The sequence below is a fragment of the Strongylocentrotus purpuratus genome, unplaced genomic scaffold, assembly GCF_000002235.5.
Source record: "Strongylocentrotus purpuratus isolate Spur 01 unplaced genomic scaffold, Spur_5.0 spur5_scaffold_10, whole genome shotgun sequence".
In the NCBI taxonomy this organism is placed as follows: Eukaryota; Metazoa; Echinodermata; class Echinoidea; order Camarodonta; family Strongylocentrotidae; genus Strongylocentrotus; species Strongylocentrotus purpuratus.
Genome location: NW_022145595.1, coordinates 10,634,732 through 10,654,968, shown reverse-complemented (window position 1 = coordinate 10,654,968; position 20,237 = coordinate 10,634,732). Strand labels below are relative to the sequence as shown.

Genomic DNA, 20,237 nt, shown 5'->3' with positions numbered 1-20,237 from the left:
TACAAAAGAAAAGAGACTGCAAACTTGCGATTGATTACAGGACTTGCGATTGATTTGGATCAATCGCAACTCTTTACATGACGGGGCCCTGGTTAATTATTTAATAGTGTCCCATAATTGAGCACTTTATGGGATCATATATCAGATCAAAGTGCATTAATGACTCATACCACAAGTACAACAGTATATATATATATATGAGTCCAGCTGTAGTTTATAACAGTCTTCCAATGGTAGTTCTATTCAAACAATATGATTATGCATGCTTCCAAACTGAAAATGAAACGTATAAATGAAGAAGTGAAAAATCCTGTCATAGGAGTAGGGATCCGAATTGTACTTTGTAGAGCTTTTATGGCTTTTATGGCAGTCCAAACTTTGGCACCCAGCGGTCCAAGTGTCCCTGGTGCCAGTGAGTGTCAAGTGCTGCAATACCATGTATGTACTGTACATGAACATCTTTGCTGTTCCTTTGCCTTTGTTCTGAGAGAAAAAAGAAACAATCTTTCACTGAGAATTTCTGTCTGCATTCAGTATTCCTCTTAGTTTGCTTTAATGATTTATGTCATTTTTGTATAAAGAACATTTTCATGGTTATTGCATCAAGAGTGTAAAATGAAAGAGCATTCATTCACAGCCCTCAAAAATGATCACAGGTACCTTTTGTTTTGAATAATCCCTTTGTATGCCTTTTTGTTTACATGTCCGCCTCGTCATTCGATCTGACATTAATTTCTTAGAAGTATTTGATGGAACATTACGGTTAGTGGAATCTCCTTGAGACAAAAAGTCATACACATTCAATACTTCTAAATGGCAGGACCTTTGGTCTTTTATTCAATTCCTGAAATTATTTGATGAAACCCATGTAAATCCTTTAATGGGTACTTGATTTCTGGTAAACAGGACTCTGTCCTTGTTTCTTTGAAGGGAAGGTCTTTCATAGAAGGCCCTTTGTTGTTGTGTACAAAATCATCTTTATTGAATGGTTCAGACAGTCATTGGGATTTTTAGAGCCTACTTGGCACTTGAAATAACTTTTTCAAAGAGCCAAAGGTCAAATTTAGAATTTTTAAATGAACAAACTTCTGTTTTTATGAAATACATTATCATTCCCATTTGTTATGTATCTTTATTGTGAAATATATACCGTTTCACTTTTTGTTCTATTGCAAGGACGTGATTATGTTTTGGAAAATAATATTGTAATTCAATATTTCACCTATTCCAAGTAGAACTATACAAATAAACCAAAAGATATTAGTTGTAGGCAAGGACATAGGAAACAGGAAATATACTCTCCTGAATATTATTTTTAATTATGAGCAATATGCAATTTATAAATGTTACGGTAAAAAGATTGTCAATGATTCTGTTATTTACCTGCATGCTTTGTTTTTTAAATTAAAGTCATTGCTAAGATTGTTTTTAAAATATGAATGTTTAGCAAAGAAAATAATACTAAGTTGGAAGAATTGTTGAATATACTTTAAATTTTAGCCAATGTTTTTTCTCATTCAATCATTGAGTAATTATGTATTGAAATTATGGAAATAAACATCTCGCTTGAGGAAAAGAGAGAAAAAAATATATTAATAACTACATTGCTACAATTTTGATTGAATATTGATTATTAATTCATAAATGCAGAGCAATTCCTTCCCTTAAAATACAAGTTCCTCCCCTTAAAATACAAGTTCCTCCAAATAATCTCCATCAAATATCAATATGTACATGTACCAAAGTAATTCCAGGGCAATAATTTCTTATTTACCGGTAATAAGAATCCTATATTGCTTCATTCATACATGTAGTATTCCTTTTTTGTGGATGCAGGCCCTTCATACATTTCCCCTCTGATAATCTCTATTTTACCGCATGTTGGTAATTCTAGTGCAACAAATTTTATCAATTTAAGCATTGTTTATTAATTCATTCGAGGAATTTGTTTCCTACATACAGGTGCATACCTGTACATGTAGGTGTTCCTTTAAATTTAAAACAATCTCCATGATATATAAATGTAAATGGTTCCTGTACAACTATTTTGATTGAATAAGAATCCTGTATTTCTTCAAACTAATTATAGATGTCTTTGAAGAGTTCCGTCATTGCATCCGTGTAAGACTTTATCTGAAACAATATTCAATTCTTCATCAAATATTAATAACTTTAGTGCAATGATTTTGATTGAATAGAATCCTGCTTTAGTTCCAAATATAGAGTAAATAATTTCCCTAATAATGTAGGAGATCCTCTAAAACTATGAAATATCAATGTTTGCACTGCAACAACTTTTTACAGAATAAGAGTCCTATATTTAGAGGATTTCCTTTAGTACATGTATGAGTTCCTGTAAAATAATCTCAAATTCTCAATCAGATATCCATAACTCAGTACAACAATTTTGATTGATTAAAAAGAATCCTTTATTACTTCACTACATATATATTGTAATGCCCAATTCTCCATCATGTATTCATTGCTAATACAGAGGAATTTCTCTCTCCTTTTCAAGAAGTTCCTCATAAACAATCTCCATCGAATATCAATAATTCAGTGCAACAATTTTGATTCAATATGAATCCAGCATTACTACATAATATAGAGGAATTCCTATGGAGCGAGTCAACAATGGAATACCCTACTGGTGACTCACCACCTCAACTCAGGCAGAGTTCATTGAGAAAAATAATCTCGTAGATAATCCTGTTATGAATATTTGCCAGTTTTTATCAGGGGGATTTTTAAGTGAGATTGTAGGGATAGGATTGTTTTTATGCCCGAAGCCAAGGGAGTTTTGATTGGTTATGAACAGCTGGGCTGAAAAGCATGATTTAAGGGATATTTGGAAAACAAACAACTGATTAAGTTTTGAATGAAAGAGCTTGTGTGTTTCATACACAGAGTGGCCCTATATTTCATTTTTAGCTTGTAGTTTACGGGTACATTTCTTGCAGTTCCGAACGTTAGTTGTAAATGTATTGCAGGCCAGTGCAAGTACAGCTACGTTTATCATGTTTTAGTGCAGGGTCTTACTTCTCAATGAAATCATATTTTTATTCTCAACCTACATGTAGTCTCATACAAGAATTACATGTATTGAGTTTACATTGTTCTTACGTTCCTGCATTGTGATGCCCATAAAATAAACAAACAAAACACACAAACAACAAACCACCACCACAACAACAACAATCAACAACATCAGCAAAAATTACATGTAGCTGGATATTATATGAAATTTGCAGTAATGGGAGAAAAGCATCAATCAAAATAATATTGACTTTTTGAAAATCATGTTTACCAACTCAACAAAAAAGGAATGAAATTGTATTTGTTATATTAATTAAAAACATGAATGCTTATTGATTTGAATTAAATTATATGTTATGCATGGCACAGACTACAATTAGGCCAATATATTTTTATCAATTAATTTACAATGATTTTTATGTGTTTCGACATAGAGACTTGGTTTTAAAAGGTTATTAGACCATTGTATGATTTTATACAATAATATAAGAGAGTGTAGGTTATTCACAACTCTTGGTTCTTTGTGGGGAATTCAGTACAGTTTGTATAAGAAAAACAACGGAATGCCCCTCATTCTAATCACTGAGGCCCTCTGGCTGTGTCCTTGGCAACAGAGTAGATGAAAGTTGCGAATTGGAAATGCAATCCTAGATGGGTATTGATCCATCGTCTCACTCAATCGTCAGGGGAGCCGTGTTTGCACGGCCGACGGACGGTAGAACCTCACTTTGCGTGCATGGGTCGAATTGTTTGCATTGCCGATGAAGGGACCGCACGTCAAAGTCGACAAGTTGAATATCTGAATTTGGATTGTAGATTAATTGGATTGTCCATCCAATATTGGGCATCTATATTTTATCTGTAAATTGGCACTTACTCTGATCATATGGTGGTGTGCAAAATCAAATAAGCATTGAAAGTTGGTCATTGTCAAAGTAAATGTAGATGTGAACCTTTTTTATAGTCATTGAGAACTAGACATTCATTTGTCCTTACTTCAGTATATACATGTAGTAAGAATAGACAAGTCTGTTCATAAAGATTGTTTGATTTATTCTCATTATCTTCAATTCATGATCAAGGTTTTAATAGGAAGGTCTGCCTCCTTTCTTACAAAAGGTAATAGTGGACAAGGTTTCATATGAAGCAATTTGGGTTTTTTGTTTGTTTTTTGTATAGCGTGGTTAGTATTACATGTAGTAATCTGAATTTACCGTTACTGTGATGGAGAATAAAACTGAAACGAATGAGAATAAACCTAAATCCAATTAGGAATTCTAAATAATTCACTGTATGTATGCAGCTAGCGTGCGGTATAAGCGGAGAGCAAAAAGGCATTGCAACAGAGGCATGACAAATGCATCAGCGCTACTTTACAGCTCTCATGTTCTGCTGCCACCGTAGGCCAAAATCCATCAGAATCTGTTGGAAGAATGCAAGCTATGTAATGCATGAGGGGGGTAGTATGTGGCGATTACCTCCCAAACACCTCGTCTCTGGCTCGCTGGCATTGAAGGATTACCTCCATTTGCAGGCAGTGATCGAGCGGAGGGAGATTTTTCTAGAAGGGAAAAATGAACTTGTACTTAAAGAGAAGGTTGAGTTCTGGGTTGAGGTGTAAAATAATTTGTGAGCATTATCATTGTTTTTATGCAAGTGTGGAACAACTTCAGAGGAAAAATGTTCCCTGAAAGGCATGGCTCTTAATTCAAACGCCTTCAGGTATTCTAAATATGACATGTAACAGCTTAAAACTGAGGCCTGATTTTTTTTTTATGCCAGTGCTTGTTACTTTAATAAGACTGGGCCAAATTCCTTATTACATGTATTTTGATGATTCATGAACCTTGCAGTACACACCAATACTTATATACTAGATGATCAACCTTTTCTGATTGATTCCACACCGTTTCTTTCACAATGCAATCGCATGACCAGAACTCAACTTTATCTTTAAATATGCTACCATGCACATTGTCTGGACAAGTGTAAAGAGAAACTACCAAGTGCAGTGTATGTACATAGTACATGTCATTCATAATCATATTAGAATTATTTGATTATGTCCTTTAGTACACAGTGTGTTGAATTATGTTCAGAGGCATTTTGACATACTGTGTACTCAGGTTGTTTGTTTTATCTGATGTCTTGTCAGGTCTATTATTAGAGGCAGTGGAGTAGCAGGTAGACGAGTTCACAGATGTACATGGTATTCACATACCAATTTGAACATCACTTGGGGAAAAAGTGAACCATTTTTAAAAAAAAAATGTGGTCATGCTAAATATCATGGGCATATTGTGGTTGTCCCCTCAAATTATCTCACAAATCAATCCTGTATTGTGTTGTGGGGGAGCACAAGTCAGAAAAATCTCTTGACAACTGTCAAGCTACAAAATAAAAATTGTCACATCTGTAGACGCTGATTAAGTTATTTACTCCTGAAGGCAAATAACAAGAAAAGAAAACACAAAAGGTGAAAAAAAGGAAAAATATTACATTTTTTGGTGCTCAAAAAAATTATTATCATCAAAAAATGTGCAGGGGGTGGGCCCCATGTTTAAAAAATATTATTATAACAAATTGTGCAGGGGGGGGGGACATTTTGTGATTGTGTGGGCATCATGCTAAAATAAAGTTTTGCCAAGGGGATGCCCCATGTTTAGCTTGTAGCACCCCTCCCCCTCCCCCTCCTCCTTACCCCCCTCCCCCTTACCCCTCCCCCTTACCCCCTCCCTACCCCTTCCTCCTCTCCAGTGTAGCCATAGATACTGGATATTGATGGGTTTGTATAACATGCTTTCTCCCTGGAGATGTGTGGTGTTCATGTATTGATCATTGTGTACCCTAATTGAGATTAATCATTAACCATAGGGGCCTTTTGATGATTGTACGTCATCATGTACATGAATAGAGGGGAAAGTGATTAGTTACATGTATATGTAACACGATGTTCGTGTACACATGTATGTAGAGCTGCTTAGATTTTCTAAGGCATTTTTTCAAAGTAAATGTTAGCCGTGCTTGTTTTTTATAGTTAAATATTATGTTCAAGTTTCTTATTATTTCTGTAATACATCATGCCTTTTTTTGTCGCCCCCCCCCCCTCCCCTTGTCTCCTTTTCTCCCTTTCTTTGCCCTACTCTCTGTCTCTCTGTCTCTCTCTGTCTCTCTGTCTCTCTCTGTCTCTATGTCTCTCTATGTCTCTATGTCTCTCTATGTCTCTCCTTTTCCTTTTTCCTCTTCTTCCTCTCCCTTTCTCCCTTTCTCTCTCCCTTTTCTTTTTCTTTTTCTGTCATTTCACCCTGTGTCTTTTTCTTTTCCCCTCCCTATATATCTTTCTCCTCTATTCCTTGTTCTCTCTCTCTCTTGATTTATTTCCATGTCTAGATGCTCATTTCCCCATGTGTAGTGATCTAATTTTTCTCCATTTGTTCTTTTTCTCTAGGCTATTTCTCTCACTCTCTCTCTCTCTCTCTATCCTCTCTTTTTTAAATATTTTTTTAAACTATCTTTCTCCAAAAACTTCTTTAATAGTATTTAAATTCAACACATATTCATGTATATCCTCTTTTATTTCTGTCTCTTCCCTATGCAGCGGTGGACTTCTTCAATCAAATCAACATGTTATATGGTACCATCACAGAGTTCTGCACAACAGACAAATGTCCCGTCATGTCTGCTGGACCAAAGTAAGTCTTTAACTGTCTCTTCATACAGTCGACCTCACACAAGCAACATTGTCTGTGTCAAATAACCTTAATAAGTACATGATAACAAAATGTCCTAATATTTCTTCATAGACTTATGTGCCTTGGTCAGGTTTTTAAAGGTGAATATTCAATAATCCCCCAAGTCGAAGTCCAAGTTTATCGACTACCTCAGGACGTGGGTCCAACTTCAGAACAATTCACATTTGCTCATCTCACAGTGTGTCCTGTATGACTGTATGATTTTTATCCCTTTATTTCATCCCTTTATTTCATCCAAACATTTCAAGTCCCTTGATCTGACCATTGACTAATGACTATACCAGAGCACCACTATTATTCAATGATAGGTCAATATTTTTTTTATTTTTTGTTTTGTTTTGAATGAAAAAGTGCTGGATAATAGTTTTGTGGTACAGAACACATGACACGGAATCACCCTATATCACATTTTGTCCAAAATTGTTTCATACACCTGTAGATAGGTACATGTATTATAATTATAATATTATATTGCACATATTTTTTTTCATCCAGGTATGAATATCATTGGGCAGATGGGCAGACAGTGAAGAAACCCATCAAGTGTTCAGCGCCCAAGTACATCGACTACCTCATGACGTGGGTCCAGGATCAACTGGACGACGAAACAATATTCCCTTCAAAAATAGGTTTGTAGAATGATTTTGCTTTCTTCTTGGGAATTACATTGAGAACTTTGGGGATTGGAAATTGGGGAAAAAAGAAGGATATATATAGGACTGATTTTTAAGATAAATGTTGGTTCAGGCTGTGAAGGGGATTGAGAGGTATTTCACTTTTCATTTCACCATTAAGTACCGGGTACAGCGGGTAGAGGATAAATTGGCAAGCATTAACAAAAAAATTCTCATCTTAAAATATTTCATGGTTTTACTTTCCCATTATAACAAAGTTTTTGTGGAATTTCATCATTATGTACTTATTGAATTTGAAATATTAGATCAAAGAAGTTATAGTATCTTTTCTCAATGTATTTAATATTGTTTTCAGATATATGTTGGTAGTATCCTACACAAATGAAAGAAAACCTTTTTTGTTGTGTTCAGATACTTTTGTACCCCTCATAGAAGACTTATGGTTTTTAATATACAACTCTATCTCTCTCTCTCTCTCTCTCTCTCTCTCTCTCTCTCTCTCTCTCTCTCTCTCTCTCTCTCTCTCTTTCTCTCCCTCCCTCCCTCCCTCCCTCCCTCCCTCCCTCTTACCCTCTCCCATCCCTCCATCCCTCCCTCCCTCCCTCCCTCCCTCCTTTTTCCTCTCTCCTCTCTCCCTTCTTCCCTTACCAAACCCCAACAGGTGTGCCTTTTCCCAAGAACTTTATGACAATAGCCAAGACGATCCTGAAGAGGTTATTCCGGGTGTACGCCCACATCTACCACCAGCACTTCAAGGAGATCGTCATCTTGGCGGAAGAAGCCCATCTCAACACCTCATTCAAGCACTTCATCTACTTCGTCCAGGAGTTTAACCTTATCGACAGGAAAGAGCTGGCACCGCTCCAGGAACTCATTGATAGATTCTCAAACAAGTGATAGATGTGGGAACGTCGTTGAGACAGAGACTCGATAGAAGCGATTCTTGTAGTTTATCCAGGACTTTAACCTCAGCAACTGGAAGCAGTCCCCGCTCCAGGAACTTAGCGATAGGTTTTGAAACGAGTGATCAATGTCATTGGATGTTGGATCCTTGTTTAACAAGATGGAGTCTTGGTATGAGCAGTCTATCTAGTTTGTTCAGGAGTTCAACGTCGGTGAGTACGAGCTGGCCCCACTCTAGGAACTAATATTAATAGGTCCTCAAGCAAGTGATTCCCTGATGATGTCAACAAGGGCAGGATCTTGATGACGTGGTGTTGCTGACCAAGCAAGAGCCTTGATTATTCATCTAGTTTGTCCAGTAGTCCAGTGGACCCCGATCCGGAAACTCATCAAGGTTTCTCAAGCAAGCGATGCCAGCCGATGTTACCCATGTCCCAAGTCCTCGCAAACTGAGAGGAAGAGACGATGTATTCAAGTGATCCATCTCCTTTCGTCCTGGGCTCCATTTCACAAAGACTTCTTTCAATGACAAATGACAAAAGTCAGTGACAAATCTGCTGATAACCAGGCAGGGATTTCAGTAGCTTATAACAAAAACTGTCATTTGTCACTGATGACAAGTTTTGTGAAATGGGGCCCAGGAGTGTCACCTCATCCACCGACCGAACAGAACTGGCCCTGTTTCAGGAGTTCCAAAAGTATGTGATCCTAACCAATGGCTGTCCTGCTTGCAGCAGCCATCAGAGTCGACATTGCTAACCGAGATAGAGACTCGATTCAAAGTAACAAGGTTTGAAGAGGAAGATAAAAGAGGATGGTTCATATTTATATTTAATCTGGATATTCCAAAGTAATATTTCTTAGAGAAAACTGGTTCTGTTCCCATGAAGTAGTCATCCTAAAACAGACAACTTGTCTGCTGACCCCACGTGCATGATAATACCCAACCACACTTCAGTTATTTTGTGTAGAGATTTATTTATTTATTATCATCTATTAAGAGCAATGTCATTAGTTATGAGGAATTAATGAAGTTCCTCACTATTTAAGATCAATATTATATTCAATTGTAACAGTCCTTCCCATATTCAGGTTTCCAGCCAGTGTATCATGCAGTTATTTTAAATGTTTACATGAAGAAGACAGCCTGGTTGATTATTCCAGAAACTTCCCTTAAGTTATTTATTCTAACATTTCAACACGACTGTTACACTCCTTTGTAGCAAATTATTGAAGGATTGTGAACTGTTATTTATTATTTAACAGTTTGATATCTACAGAGTATAAAACAAAAGATGGAATGGTAGAGAGCCATACTACTTGCTGCAAGCTTAGAGATTCTAAAATCTATATTAACACAACTTTTCAAAGTTGCTTTGCTCTTTAGCCAGAACTATTTGACAGAGAAGAAAAACTGTTGATTTTCTGACCTTTTATAGTTATTTTAATCTTTGAGATAACATGTACTGGCTTGTATATCATAGAGGTGTTCAGTAGATGTATGCTGCAATATTTAAGAACAGAAATTGAAAGAAATTAATTTGTGTGTTTGGAGAAGCAAAAAATGTAGGCCTTGCAATTAATTGTATGCATTTTGCGAAGATCATCTCAGTTTTATATCTAGGTTACATGATTATAAGTTCTGGGTCCGGTTTCATAAAACTTGTGTTCTATGCGTAAGGCCAAGAGAAATTACTGGCTCTTTTGTTCAGGCCCCTTGATTGTACCATCAGTTCCTGTGCCATAAAATTGTAAGAGAGATTTTATATGTAAATCCAAATTAGTAGTCACTCTTCAACCAATTCATGTAGCTATTGAGTTTACAGAAGGATATACAACTGATTTTCCATGAATTTTTATTTTACAGGGCTTTTTTTAAATTGATTTATGCTGCATATAGAATGTAAAATTTTCATTTTGAAAAACAAGGAGGGAAGCTTAGTGTTTGTGAAATATGATTCAAGCTACTACTCAAGATCTCATTATGGGCTCTTGTGATCCTAGTAACCTTTCATGGACAACCTTTCAAGAAATGTTAGATGCAGAGAAATGTTGTTTCCTTGTACTTGTATGATCCCTGCAGTCATTACAAAGTTCAAACCTGACTAGGAGTTAGTCTGCGAGCACAGACTCTAGTTTGACACTTTAACCACAAGTCCTAAAACCTTGAGCAGACCCTATTGTAGTCTCATAGTGCAGACACTGTTACGCACAACAACTGCATGGGTTAGCGCATGCAGTCTAACTTTGAGCTACTTTTGTTTTTTTCAATGTCCTTTTCCTTATAAAAAAAAGACATATGAACATATAAAATAACGGTAATTATTTTCAAAGAATATGGCTGGATTGCTCTATTCAGAGCTATTAATTGAATGGCCCTAATGGTGTGAATCTGTTCTTTAAACTTTGGTTTAACATTAAATGAAATGAAACAAAATATGTCATTCAGTCTTTGAATTAGAAATTTAAAGATACCATAAATACCATTGATAATTTGATATCTTCTTGTAAGTAAGCTATAGTAGAACATTGCTTGTGTTCTGAACTTCCATATTGTACCTTTAGTACCTACATGTAAATCCAAAGAACTTGTTACACTTTACTGAAACTGGCCTGGCTTTTTGTAAAAGTCAAGGAAAAAGCAGTTGAAAGATTCACCTTTTAGTGTTGAAATGTTAATGTATTCAAACTACCTTCATTGTGAAATGCTTTACCGTTGTTGTAGAAATGACTGTTCATTTTTGTGACAAAAGAAGACTTGGTTTCTGTTGGGGTTTTCATCTGTATATATTTTATATGTATTTACTTTTCTTCTCCAAAACATATTTCCTTTTGACTTTTATGCCTTATGTTTTGAAAGATTGATATTGTGTTCCTATATCATTTTATAGAACTTTGTTTTTATTGATCATTAGTGGATGTTTCTATTGTTTTTGATAAAATTGTAGAATATCCGGGCATATGTATTGGATGGATGTGATGATCAATTGTGTGTCCGTCTTTAACATTTCTACCCTGTGAAAAATATTCCTTCTATGTTCACCGTCCATGGTATTGGTCAAGCAATAATAAAAAAAAAAATTAATGTGATGGATTGCTATAAAATGGGTGTAAAAACCAATATGTGTGAAAGAACTGTACTACAGGTTTCTCTAATTAACTAAACAATTTTGCACTTCTTAGGCAATGCTTAAATTTCATGTACCTTTTCTAGTTTTCATGGCTAGTCATGTTCATATCATCAATGCAGTAAAGAGAAAATTCCTTGCACTTCTAGGGTTTCTTGCTAAGCTTATATTAGAATGTTAGAAGGAATTAATGCTCACAAATGCTAGCAAAAACTAAAAGGCACACCGCGATAAAATGACTCACTCGCTCCATATTGAGAAACTCAACTGGGATCTGCTCTGTTTAATCCAAGTAATCCAATCCAATTTTGAAAGTTTATGATGCAGGACTAATATTAATCCTCCATAATAGTCCCACATCATATAGATTTGTGTTGGGATCATAAAGCAACAGGAAAAGCTTGTCCATTATGATTTCCATGTAAATGCCCATTTTATTGAATTATTTTACAGAGAGGACTTTCGATACTCTTATAGGAGTGAAAAACAATTATTTCCCCTCCTTCCCATATGAAATCATCCTCAATTCCCAAAATAAGAAATGGGTTAATTTATTATTAAAGGCAGTTGTATTGAGTGTCATTATGGAGATTGAAAAGGAAATAATTCTGTATGGTTGGCTGTTTTTTCACTGTCCTATGCCAAAAAAAAATGTTAGAAATCATGTGATAATGTAATCAAGATGTATACATTTCCAAAAAGCAAACCTTTATAAATAAATTATAACATTTGAACAGGAATTCTGTACAAGTTTGAAATTAGACTTGGTTCTAAGAAGCATTTCCTTATTATAAATGCCTATGCCTTTAAAGACACCATAGCTGTTATGTATTCAATGCATTTAAAACCTTGAGAAAACTGTAGTTGTATGTTAAGTATGTTTGACTATGTCAACAAATATGTGTAAATTGAGTCAGAGGCTATATTGCTTAGAAGGTCCTATTTGGTTTTGTCTCAAAGTCATAGTAACCGTACCAAATATTATGGTTAACCATTTTCAGCAGATTTATTGCTTTATTGTGTTTTTCTTCAGTTTCTCCTTTTTATGTGGATCTGAAAGAAGAAATGACTGAAACTTGTTATAAAGATGTTGGTTAAAAAGATCAACTAGATACATATCTTTGGAATGCATTAAAAACATATGAAAATACAGACATTATATTATAGTGCATGCTGTTTTATGTTACAAACTCAAAGTGATGCAAAGTTATAGAATTATTCTTATCTCATGACATAGATGGAGTAATACACAGTCATGCTGGATGAAAAACTGTAGAAATTGCTATATTAATCCTATATTTAGTATATTACAGAGAGAAATAAACAGTGAAATGTATTTGATAGAGACAGTTTCCAGCTACATATATTTTTGCAAATTTGGCTTAATTGGCTAGTCCAGAATCTGATGTAGTTTGAACTCATTTGCATACAATCTACAGCCCATCAGCAAACGTTTATCATCGTGTTTATCAGTAAACAAAAAACAAAAATTAATTAGGTTTTGATATGTCTGTATTTAATTAATAAAATGGAGAATCAAAAGCAATAGCTTCATGAAGGTATACTAATATATTAGGAATGTAATTAACATTTTATTCTGCAATTTTGTCAACAAGTAAACATCCAAATTGCTAAGTGAGTCAGATATTGTTATGCATCACATTACTGGTGTGATATGATCTAGGGATAATTTGTCTCTTTTTTCTTGAGGATTTTACACACCCACACACTTCTCTGAGGCTCTTTCTGAAACTCTAACCCTAACCGAAAAGCATTCTTTATATGTTTATGAATACAATGATACACAGTTATAAGTATTATCATATATGGTATATGTATCTTTATACAATGCACAATCAATTGTCTATACTGTATTTCTTTTATTATGTAGGGGAGTACATGTAAACTGCATGTACCTATCCTAGGGGGTGTTTCACAAAGATTTTAAGTTGAACTCAACTCTAAGTTGGACTTAAAAATTATGAAGAGCCATTCGTAGCCTTAGAATAAAATATATTCTAAAGCAAAAACTCAAGTATTTTAGACTTTTTATTAATTCCACAACAAGAACATGAAATCTCCTTGATAAAAGAAAATATGAATGATTTGAAACCACATTTCATGCCTTTTAAAATATCTTTTACAAAATATTTTCAAAGAAGCTAGTGGCTTTCCATAATTGTTAAGTCCAACTTTGAGATAAGTGCAACTTAGGATCTTTGTAAAACACCCCCTGGTGTGTTTTTTATACCCTCCAATCCTTCCAACAGTCCTTTCCAACATCGGCAGTATATGAGTCCATCTCGCCAGTGATTGAGGCGTTGTATCCATATTCAACTGTGCTAAGGTGTAGGGTATTTGCACACAGTCTGAGCACTTTGCATTTCTATTGTTATTGAATGAGGGAAGATAATCTGTGTTTATCTGGCGGAATTGGATCACAATGGGGTTTTAATGAAAAAGAGAGTGATTCTTAGTTCTGTCATTATACCCCTATCTCTCCCTCGTTCTTTTTTTCTAACTCTGTCTGTCTCTCTCTCTCCCTCTCCCTGATAAGTAGATCAGATAAAATGTGCTGAAAGACAAATAAAACTTCAAAAGAAAAGGAACTTAAAAATTCAATAGTATATTTTTAATCACTTTTTTTTATAAAGACAAAATGTTTCCGATCATTCTTCCATGAAAACAATTGCAAAAGTAAGGGAAGTGTTTGTTTTGTGTGCTTTGGTTCACACTTTGTCAGCCGTCTTGAGACTCGACGTCATCGAATGAATCAAGTAATTGTTGCGGAAAGGTGAGCTTCAGTTAAGATGCACTAAAGGGGAACATCCATGTAATGTCTGTGCTCATTAGATAGGAACGGAACTCTTTTGAACTGTTGACTTTTATGGTAGAATGATGGGAGCAAACATGATTTTTTTTTTTTTTTTTTTAATTGATTACAAAATGAATACATTTTAACATTCAATGGGAAACTCCAATGTAGGACGAAAGTACAACAAAATATGACTCAGTGAAGATCTTAGGAAATTTGGGAAAAAGTTTTAAAATGTTACATCTGTGATGACCTCTTCACCGCAGCTCTGTGACTACGATTTCTTTTGTGGGTGACTCTTTTTTTTTTTTTTTACTTTCCTCTTGAATAGTGGTATATCACTGTGAAGTCAAGGCAGTTTGGATCCACAATGAACATCACCAGTGTTTTTATATAACCAAGTGATGTGAGTGATCCAGTACCTTTAATCACTCTCAAAAAGTTAGTTTGATTAGGAGCATGATGAGGGGGGCAATATTGCACCCCTCCACCGTGTCTCTATACAGTCAAAATCATTGGCCCCCCTTTTTTCTTCTTTCTTTGTTTGAAGCCTGCAAGAAGTCATGTTGATGTTTTTTCTTTACCGTAGTTGAAAATCTAGGTATTTACAAACACAATCTGTGACAGTAATTGTATCTTATATATTCTTTTTGCTCATCTTGCTATTTTGTGAGAATCTTTTTTTTTATTCACCTTGCTTTAATAGGTTCATTCATAAGGATTTTACATTCGGTTGTGTTCTAGTTTGCGTAGTCTACATATCCATGTACATTGTGTAAGTTTTTTTTTGTACTGCAATTAGTATAGTAAGGCTTCACTGTCGCACCTTCTTTAGATTACTAAACTGGAAAATTACATTACGAAGGTAATATGAAGCAAATGATAATTTGAAAATCACAACTTCTCTCTATTTTATTTGAGATAATAAGTTACCGGTAGGTTGATCATTCATTCATTGTTTTTACCCCTGCTTGAAAATGCTTAATTGTTTCACAGTTGTGTGCTCAAAGAAACTTAATGTTTAATATAGCAGTTTGCATGCATATTTTACGTATCAGAATACTCTATCCCTTGAGAAACATTGACATAACGATAATAATCATCCTTTGAAATTACAAACCTTTGCCATGTTCTAAAAGAATATATACTCAGTAGGTTTTTACAAGTATTAATTACCTTGTGTCGATGAAAAGCGCCCTTCAGAGTTGCAATTTGCTGTCTCAATTGGTACTCAAGTATTCTTCACATTTTAATAATTTGAATGATTTCATCATCACCATTGATTTTCTGCAATTTTGTATTTCATCAGATGGAGAAAGAAAGTACTACAAGTTAATTTAAAGTTTCCTAAACCTTTACCATGAATAAACTATATTCTCAGCTACTATTATGTCAAACTTCTGGTAATATTGTATCAACTATTTCATACGGATATCATGGCCCTGTTACATAAAACTTGTTATGAATATATTAAATGCTAAATTTGTATGACAAGTTTGCTCTCGGCTAATCGAATGCCACAATTTCAGTAGCTTATAATAGTTATTGTAACTTGTTATTGATAACAAGTTTTATAAAAAAGGGCCCAGTTTGTAGAGCATATGCATATACATGTCTATATGTCATATTCACATGTCTGTCTGACATGTTTGATATGACGCAGGTCATAGTTCAACCATTTGTCAAAAAACATTGCTTGTATGTTGCTTCCCTGTTGCCTTATCATATTGATTGCTTTTTGCTTTGTACATTTTCACCTCCGAAGTAAACATATGATCAGAAGTTATTTACAGCCAATAGATATATATATATATATATTGAGGAGTAATCTGTTTTAAATGACTGAAAAGCCATGAGCAAAGTTCATCTTTTATCAATGCTGTTTATTTTTAGTCATTTCCTTTTGTAGAGCTATGAAACACAAGTGGTTCAGGAGTAATGTGTATCACATGCTAATGTGTAAATGTTTTTAGAGAAATCAGAATTATTTAGACTCTTTATCCAATAAAGAAAATTGATATCATTTGTGAGAGATCGTTCCTGTTGTTGCGAGTCAAGTATTAGGTGGATTATTACGTGCTCAGGGGCCTGTTTCACAAAGACTATGATCGTCTTTAAGTTTGACTTAACTATCACAGGCCATTGATGCCACTAGTACCTTTAACCATTCCTGGCATTGGTTTCTCAAGAGACGTATAAATTGTGATCACAAATCTACAGAATTTACATTTTTTATATTATCTAAATATTATCTAAAGATCATAATTGAGAGACCAATAGTGAGAGCAACCAGTGGCATGAACAGCCTGCCATAGTTAAGTCCATCTTAAAGTCGATCTTAGTCTTTGTGAAACATCCCCCAGTTGTTATTTAAAAGACGTCAGTTTATGTGCAGGGGACGTAGAGAGTATTTCTGTACTAAGAAATATATGGAGGCTATTTACTTGTTCATAAAATTTGATTAAAATGAAAGAAATAAAAACTGCAGCAGTATGCGAGTCATAATTTGGGAAAGCTGCATTGATGAGCTGAATGCTTAGAGTCACCATTTAGACAGGGAGTTATCGAAATGGAAATTAAGATTCAGAGAGCGGAAGAGAGAGGAGAGAGAAAGGAGATAGTGGGAATAATGAACATGGCAAACAGAGAGAAGAAAGAAAACAAAGGAAAAGAGAGAGAGAGATGGGAGAAGAAACATGAGAGTCGAAAGATATAGAAGGCTGAAGGAGAGAGAAAAACAAAAGAGGTGCAGAGAGGAGGAAAAAATTACTCTGGGTTTAATAATATAACGCAATTATATATCTACAATGTCTCTAATAAGCACTTTACAAATAATTATTGCCCAAGGTCATCGGATTCAAGTCTAACCGGCACACAGTGTATGCACATTCTCCACTCCCTGAGGAACATTCAAGCCAGTTGCCATTTTACAGATTTTCACAATGATTAGCAGACTACAATGACTTTTGCATCAGACCCAGTTCCTGTTTCATATAATTACAGAGTAAGCTGTGACAATATTCAGTTTATGTGATCTACAAGTTGAGACTATAATGTTTAACTGAGAGAGGGCTACAGACTCCCTAATATTACAGAATAAACATGCAGTCATTTAAAAAGGTTTGGCTCAGGATATCACTGTTTTTTTAGATGTTATTATTTATGACCTCCTTACTTCATATAGCAAACAAAATGACACTTAAGCGAAACTGAGAGGCAGAGACAGAGGGTAAGGCCTCGATCGTTTAGACGTGATGCAGCGGTTTTTAAAAAATGAAAATTGTTATAAAATTCCCATTTCTGTATCTTACAACAGAGGGCAACTTGAATACGCACAGAACATTTGTAGAGTGCAGTTGCAATTCATTTACATGTTTTAAAAAACACAAAGTTTTTTTTGCAGCGATTTACAGAGTCATATCTGAACAAAGGTACTTTATGTCCCATTTGCAGGCCCGAAAAATGAAAAGGTTAAATTCCAACTGCATTTGAAAGATAATACTAATTTAAAACTTCCCTCAAAACTAAAGGGCTTGGAAATGTCTTTAATGGGAAAATAAGGCTAACATTTGAATTTGACAGATGGGACATACGCGACATATTCATAATTCCTGCAAAGTCCTACAGAATTTGAGGTTGGCTGCAAATGGGATGTAGTACCTTTAAGGAAAACTATTGGAGAGAGGGTACAGGGAGGAAGAGGAACATGAAATGCGATGTTCTAATGGGACAGTATATATTCCAACCTACTGTACATCTATGTTCTAGCTGACCTTGGGGTGCTACATGGGTTACATGCGTGCAAAAGAGGTACTTTAGATCTCTTCTGAACAACTATGAATAAAACATCCTCATGTGTATGCATGTCAAGTGTCGAAACATAGGAGCACCACCTAATAAATAAATCATTACTCAATTCCCTATCCGATTCCACCATAGACAATTCCTCTATCCTCTCTTGCACACAAACTCTCTTTTCCCCCTTTCATACCCCCCCCCCCCCCCCCCCCCCATTTTACTTTCGGGCAAGTCCAAGGGATTTGTTCATTTTATACATCAAATTTGCAACAGATTCAAGGCTCGTTCAGATATGATGTGCTAAAATCGCAGTGTTTATTTTGTTATGATAACGTTTATAGGTGTTTAAACATTTCACAATTCCTATCTTACGACACAAAGCTCATTGAATACGTTGCATGTAGTTGACATTCATTTACTATCCGATTTTTTCTTCTTCTCAAAATTGATCTGATGGGCCTTTAACAAACAGAGTAATATTTAAGGCATCGTTTACTGTATATTTTGGCGTGTTCACTCTCTCTGATAGGGTTACAACTAACATGAGAGTAGGAGATTTGAATGCAATCTTGAGATTCACTTACATGTATATCTTTAGAATAAATGTCTTGGAATGCTCCTCTTTCAAACTAAACCCCCATCTCTACCTCCCTCTTTCTCGCTTTTGAGTTTACCCAATCTAGGGAGTGTTTCACAAAGATTCAACTTGGCAGGCCATTTGCTCTCACCATTGACTGGCATTGGTTCTCAAGGGATTTACAAATCATGGTCTCAAATCTACAGAATTATTTTTTTGTTGATAATTCATTATTGAAGGAAAAAATATTATCTAAAGATCATAATGAAGAGACCAATGACGAGAGCAACCAGTGGCATGAACGGCCTGCCATAGTTAAGTTCAACTTAAAGTCGATCTTTATATAGTCTTTGTGAAACACGCCCCAGCTCACATTTCTCTCTATCACTCTCTTTCATCTCCTACTTGATCAGGTCACAGTAAAAAGGCCTATTAGACTTTCAAGATTTCCCCTATTTTTTCTTTCTCTGCCTTATACAGAATAAAATTTAGCACTTCAACATTCATGTATTGATGTAATCAATAAAAATGATCTCATATCAAAAGAAAGACGAAGTAAACAACATGTACAATGTGAAAATTGAAAGTGGTTTTAATATCACACTTACAATGACATAGTGAGTGAGAATGTTTTTAAATGAGTTGTCAACAACAACAAATATCAAATTTACTTTTCCATGAAGAAATATGAAGAGCTTATCCCTAAAAATGAGTAATATATGAAGAAGACGTGTCATATCTGACCAAGGCTTGAAATGGGGCCTTTCAATCCCCTCAATAAATAAGATCGCTGTCTGTTTGTGTCAGTCAGCCGCTATTCGTTGACTTTAACAATGGACACGGTCTGTACTGAAACAAATAGAAGATGATACTCTTGGTTATTTAAGCAGAACAAAATGAAATTGTCATTCATTATGTAGAATGTAAAATTCAAGTTGTAACTTCCTTCTTCTTTATCTCCCCTCTCTTCTTATCTTCCTGTTACTGTCTTTACCTTATGTTATCTTTATCTTTCCTCTGTCCTCTGTTGTTGTGAATGTATGTACTATGTTTTGTATAAAATAAGTTTGTATCTTATATGCTAAGTATTTATTTGGGGATCATACTCATCAAGCCAATTTTGGCTTTCATGATTCCCCACTTCCTTGTAGCTTATGTTGATAATGAACAAACATGTATATAATTTGGATGTTTTTTTAAAAGAAAGTGAAATAAATAAATGAAATGAAAATTAGAATTACAATGTAACATAATTCTCTACTCAAGCAAAGGCAGGGGCAAATACAGGATTCTGTGGCATGAAGGGGAGAGAGAGAGAGGCACAAGTTTGAACATTTGAAAGATATGCAATTAAAAAAAGGGGGAGGAGATTGTTCATGGATCCTCAGGCCTTTAGAGATATACCGAGGTCTTCCCATCCATTCAAGCAAAAAGTCAAGGGCAGGTCTACATCTAAAGGTTGGATTTTTTATGTTGGAGGGGACACAAGTGTGAAAAATTGACAGATTTATGATAAGACAAAAAAAAGGTAAAGATATAGGCCCAGGAGGTGTCTGGCACTTTATAGTGTTGTAAAATAGTATATATTGTATC

At 35.0% G+C, this 20,237-nt stretch overlaps 1 protein-coding gene across 1 annotated transcript in view; it reads left to right on the top strand.

Annotated features, from left to right (window-relative positions):
- The window catches only part of LOC115921671 (MOB kinase activator 1A-like), a 35,026-nt gene extending 26,135 nt beyond the window's left edge, over nt 1–8,891 (top strand). The window contains exons 3-5 of the mRNA XM_030979467.1: nt 6,635–6,728; nt 7,284–7,417; nt 8,085–8,891. Of these exons, the coding sequence (XP_030835327.1) occupies nt 6,635–6,728; nt 7,284–7,417; nt 8,085–8,320 (464 nt within the window). The 3' untranslated portion in view covers nt 8,321–8,891. The remainder of the gene's footprint in view (nt 1–6,634; nt 6,729–7,283; nt 7,418–8,084) is intronic.
- Nucleotides 8,892–20,237: the final 11,346 nt, after the last annotated feature.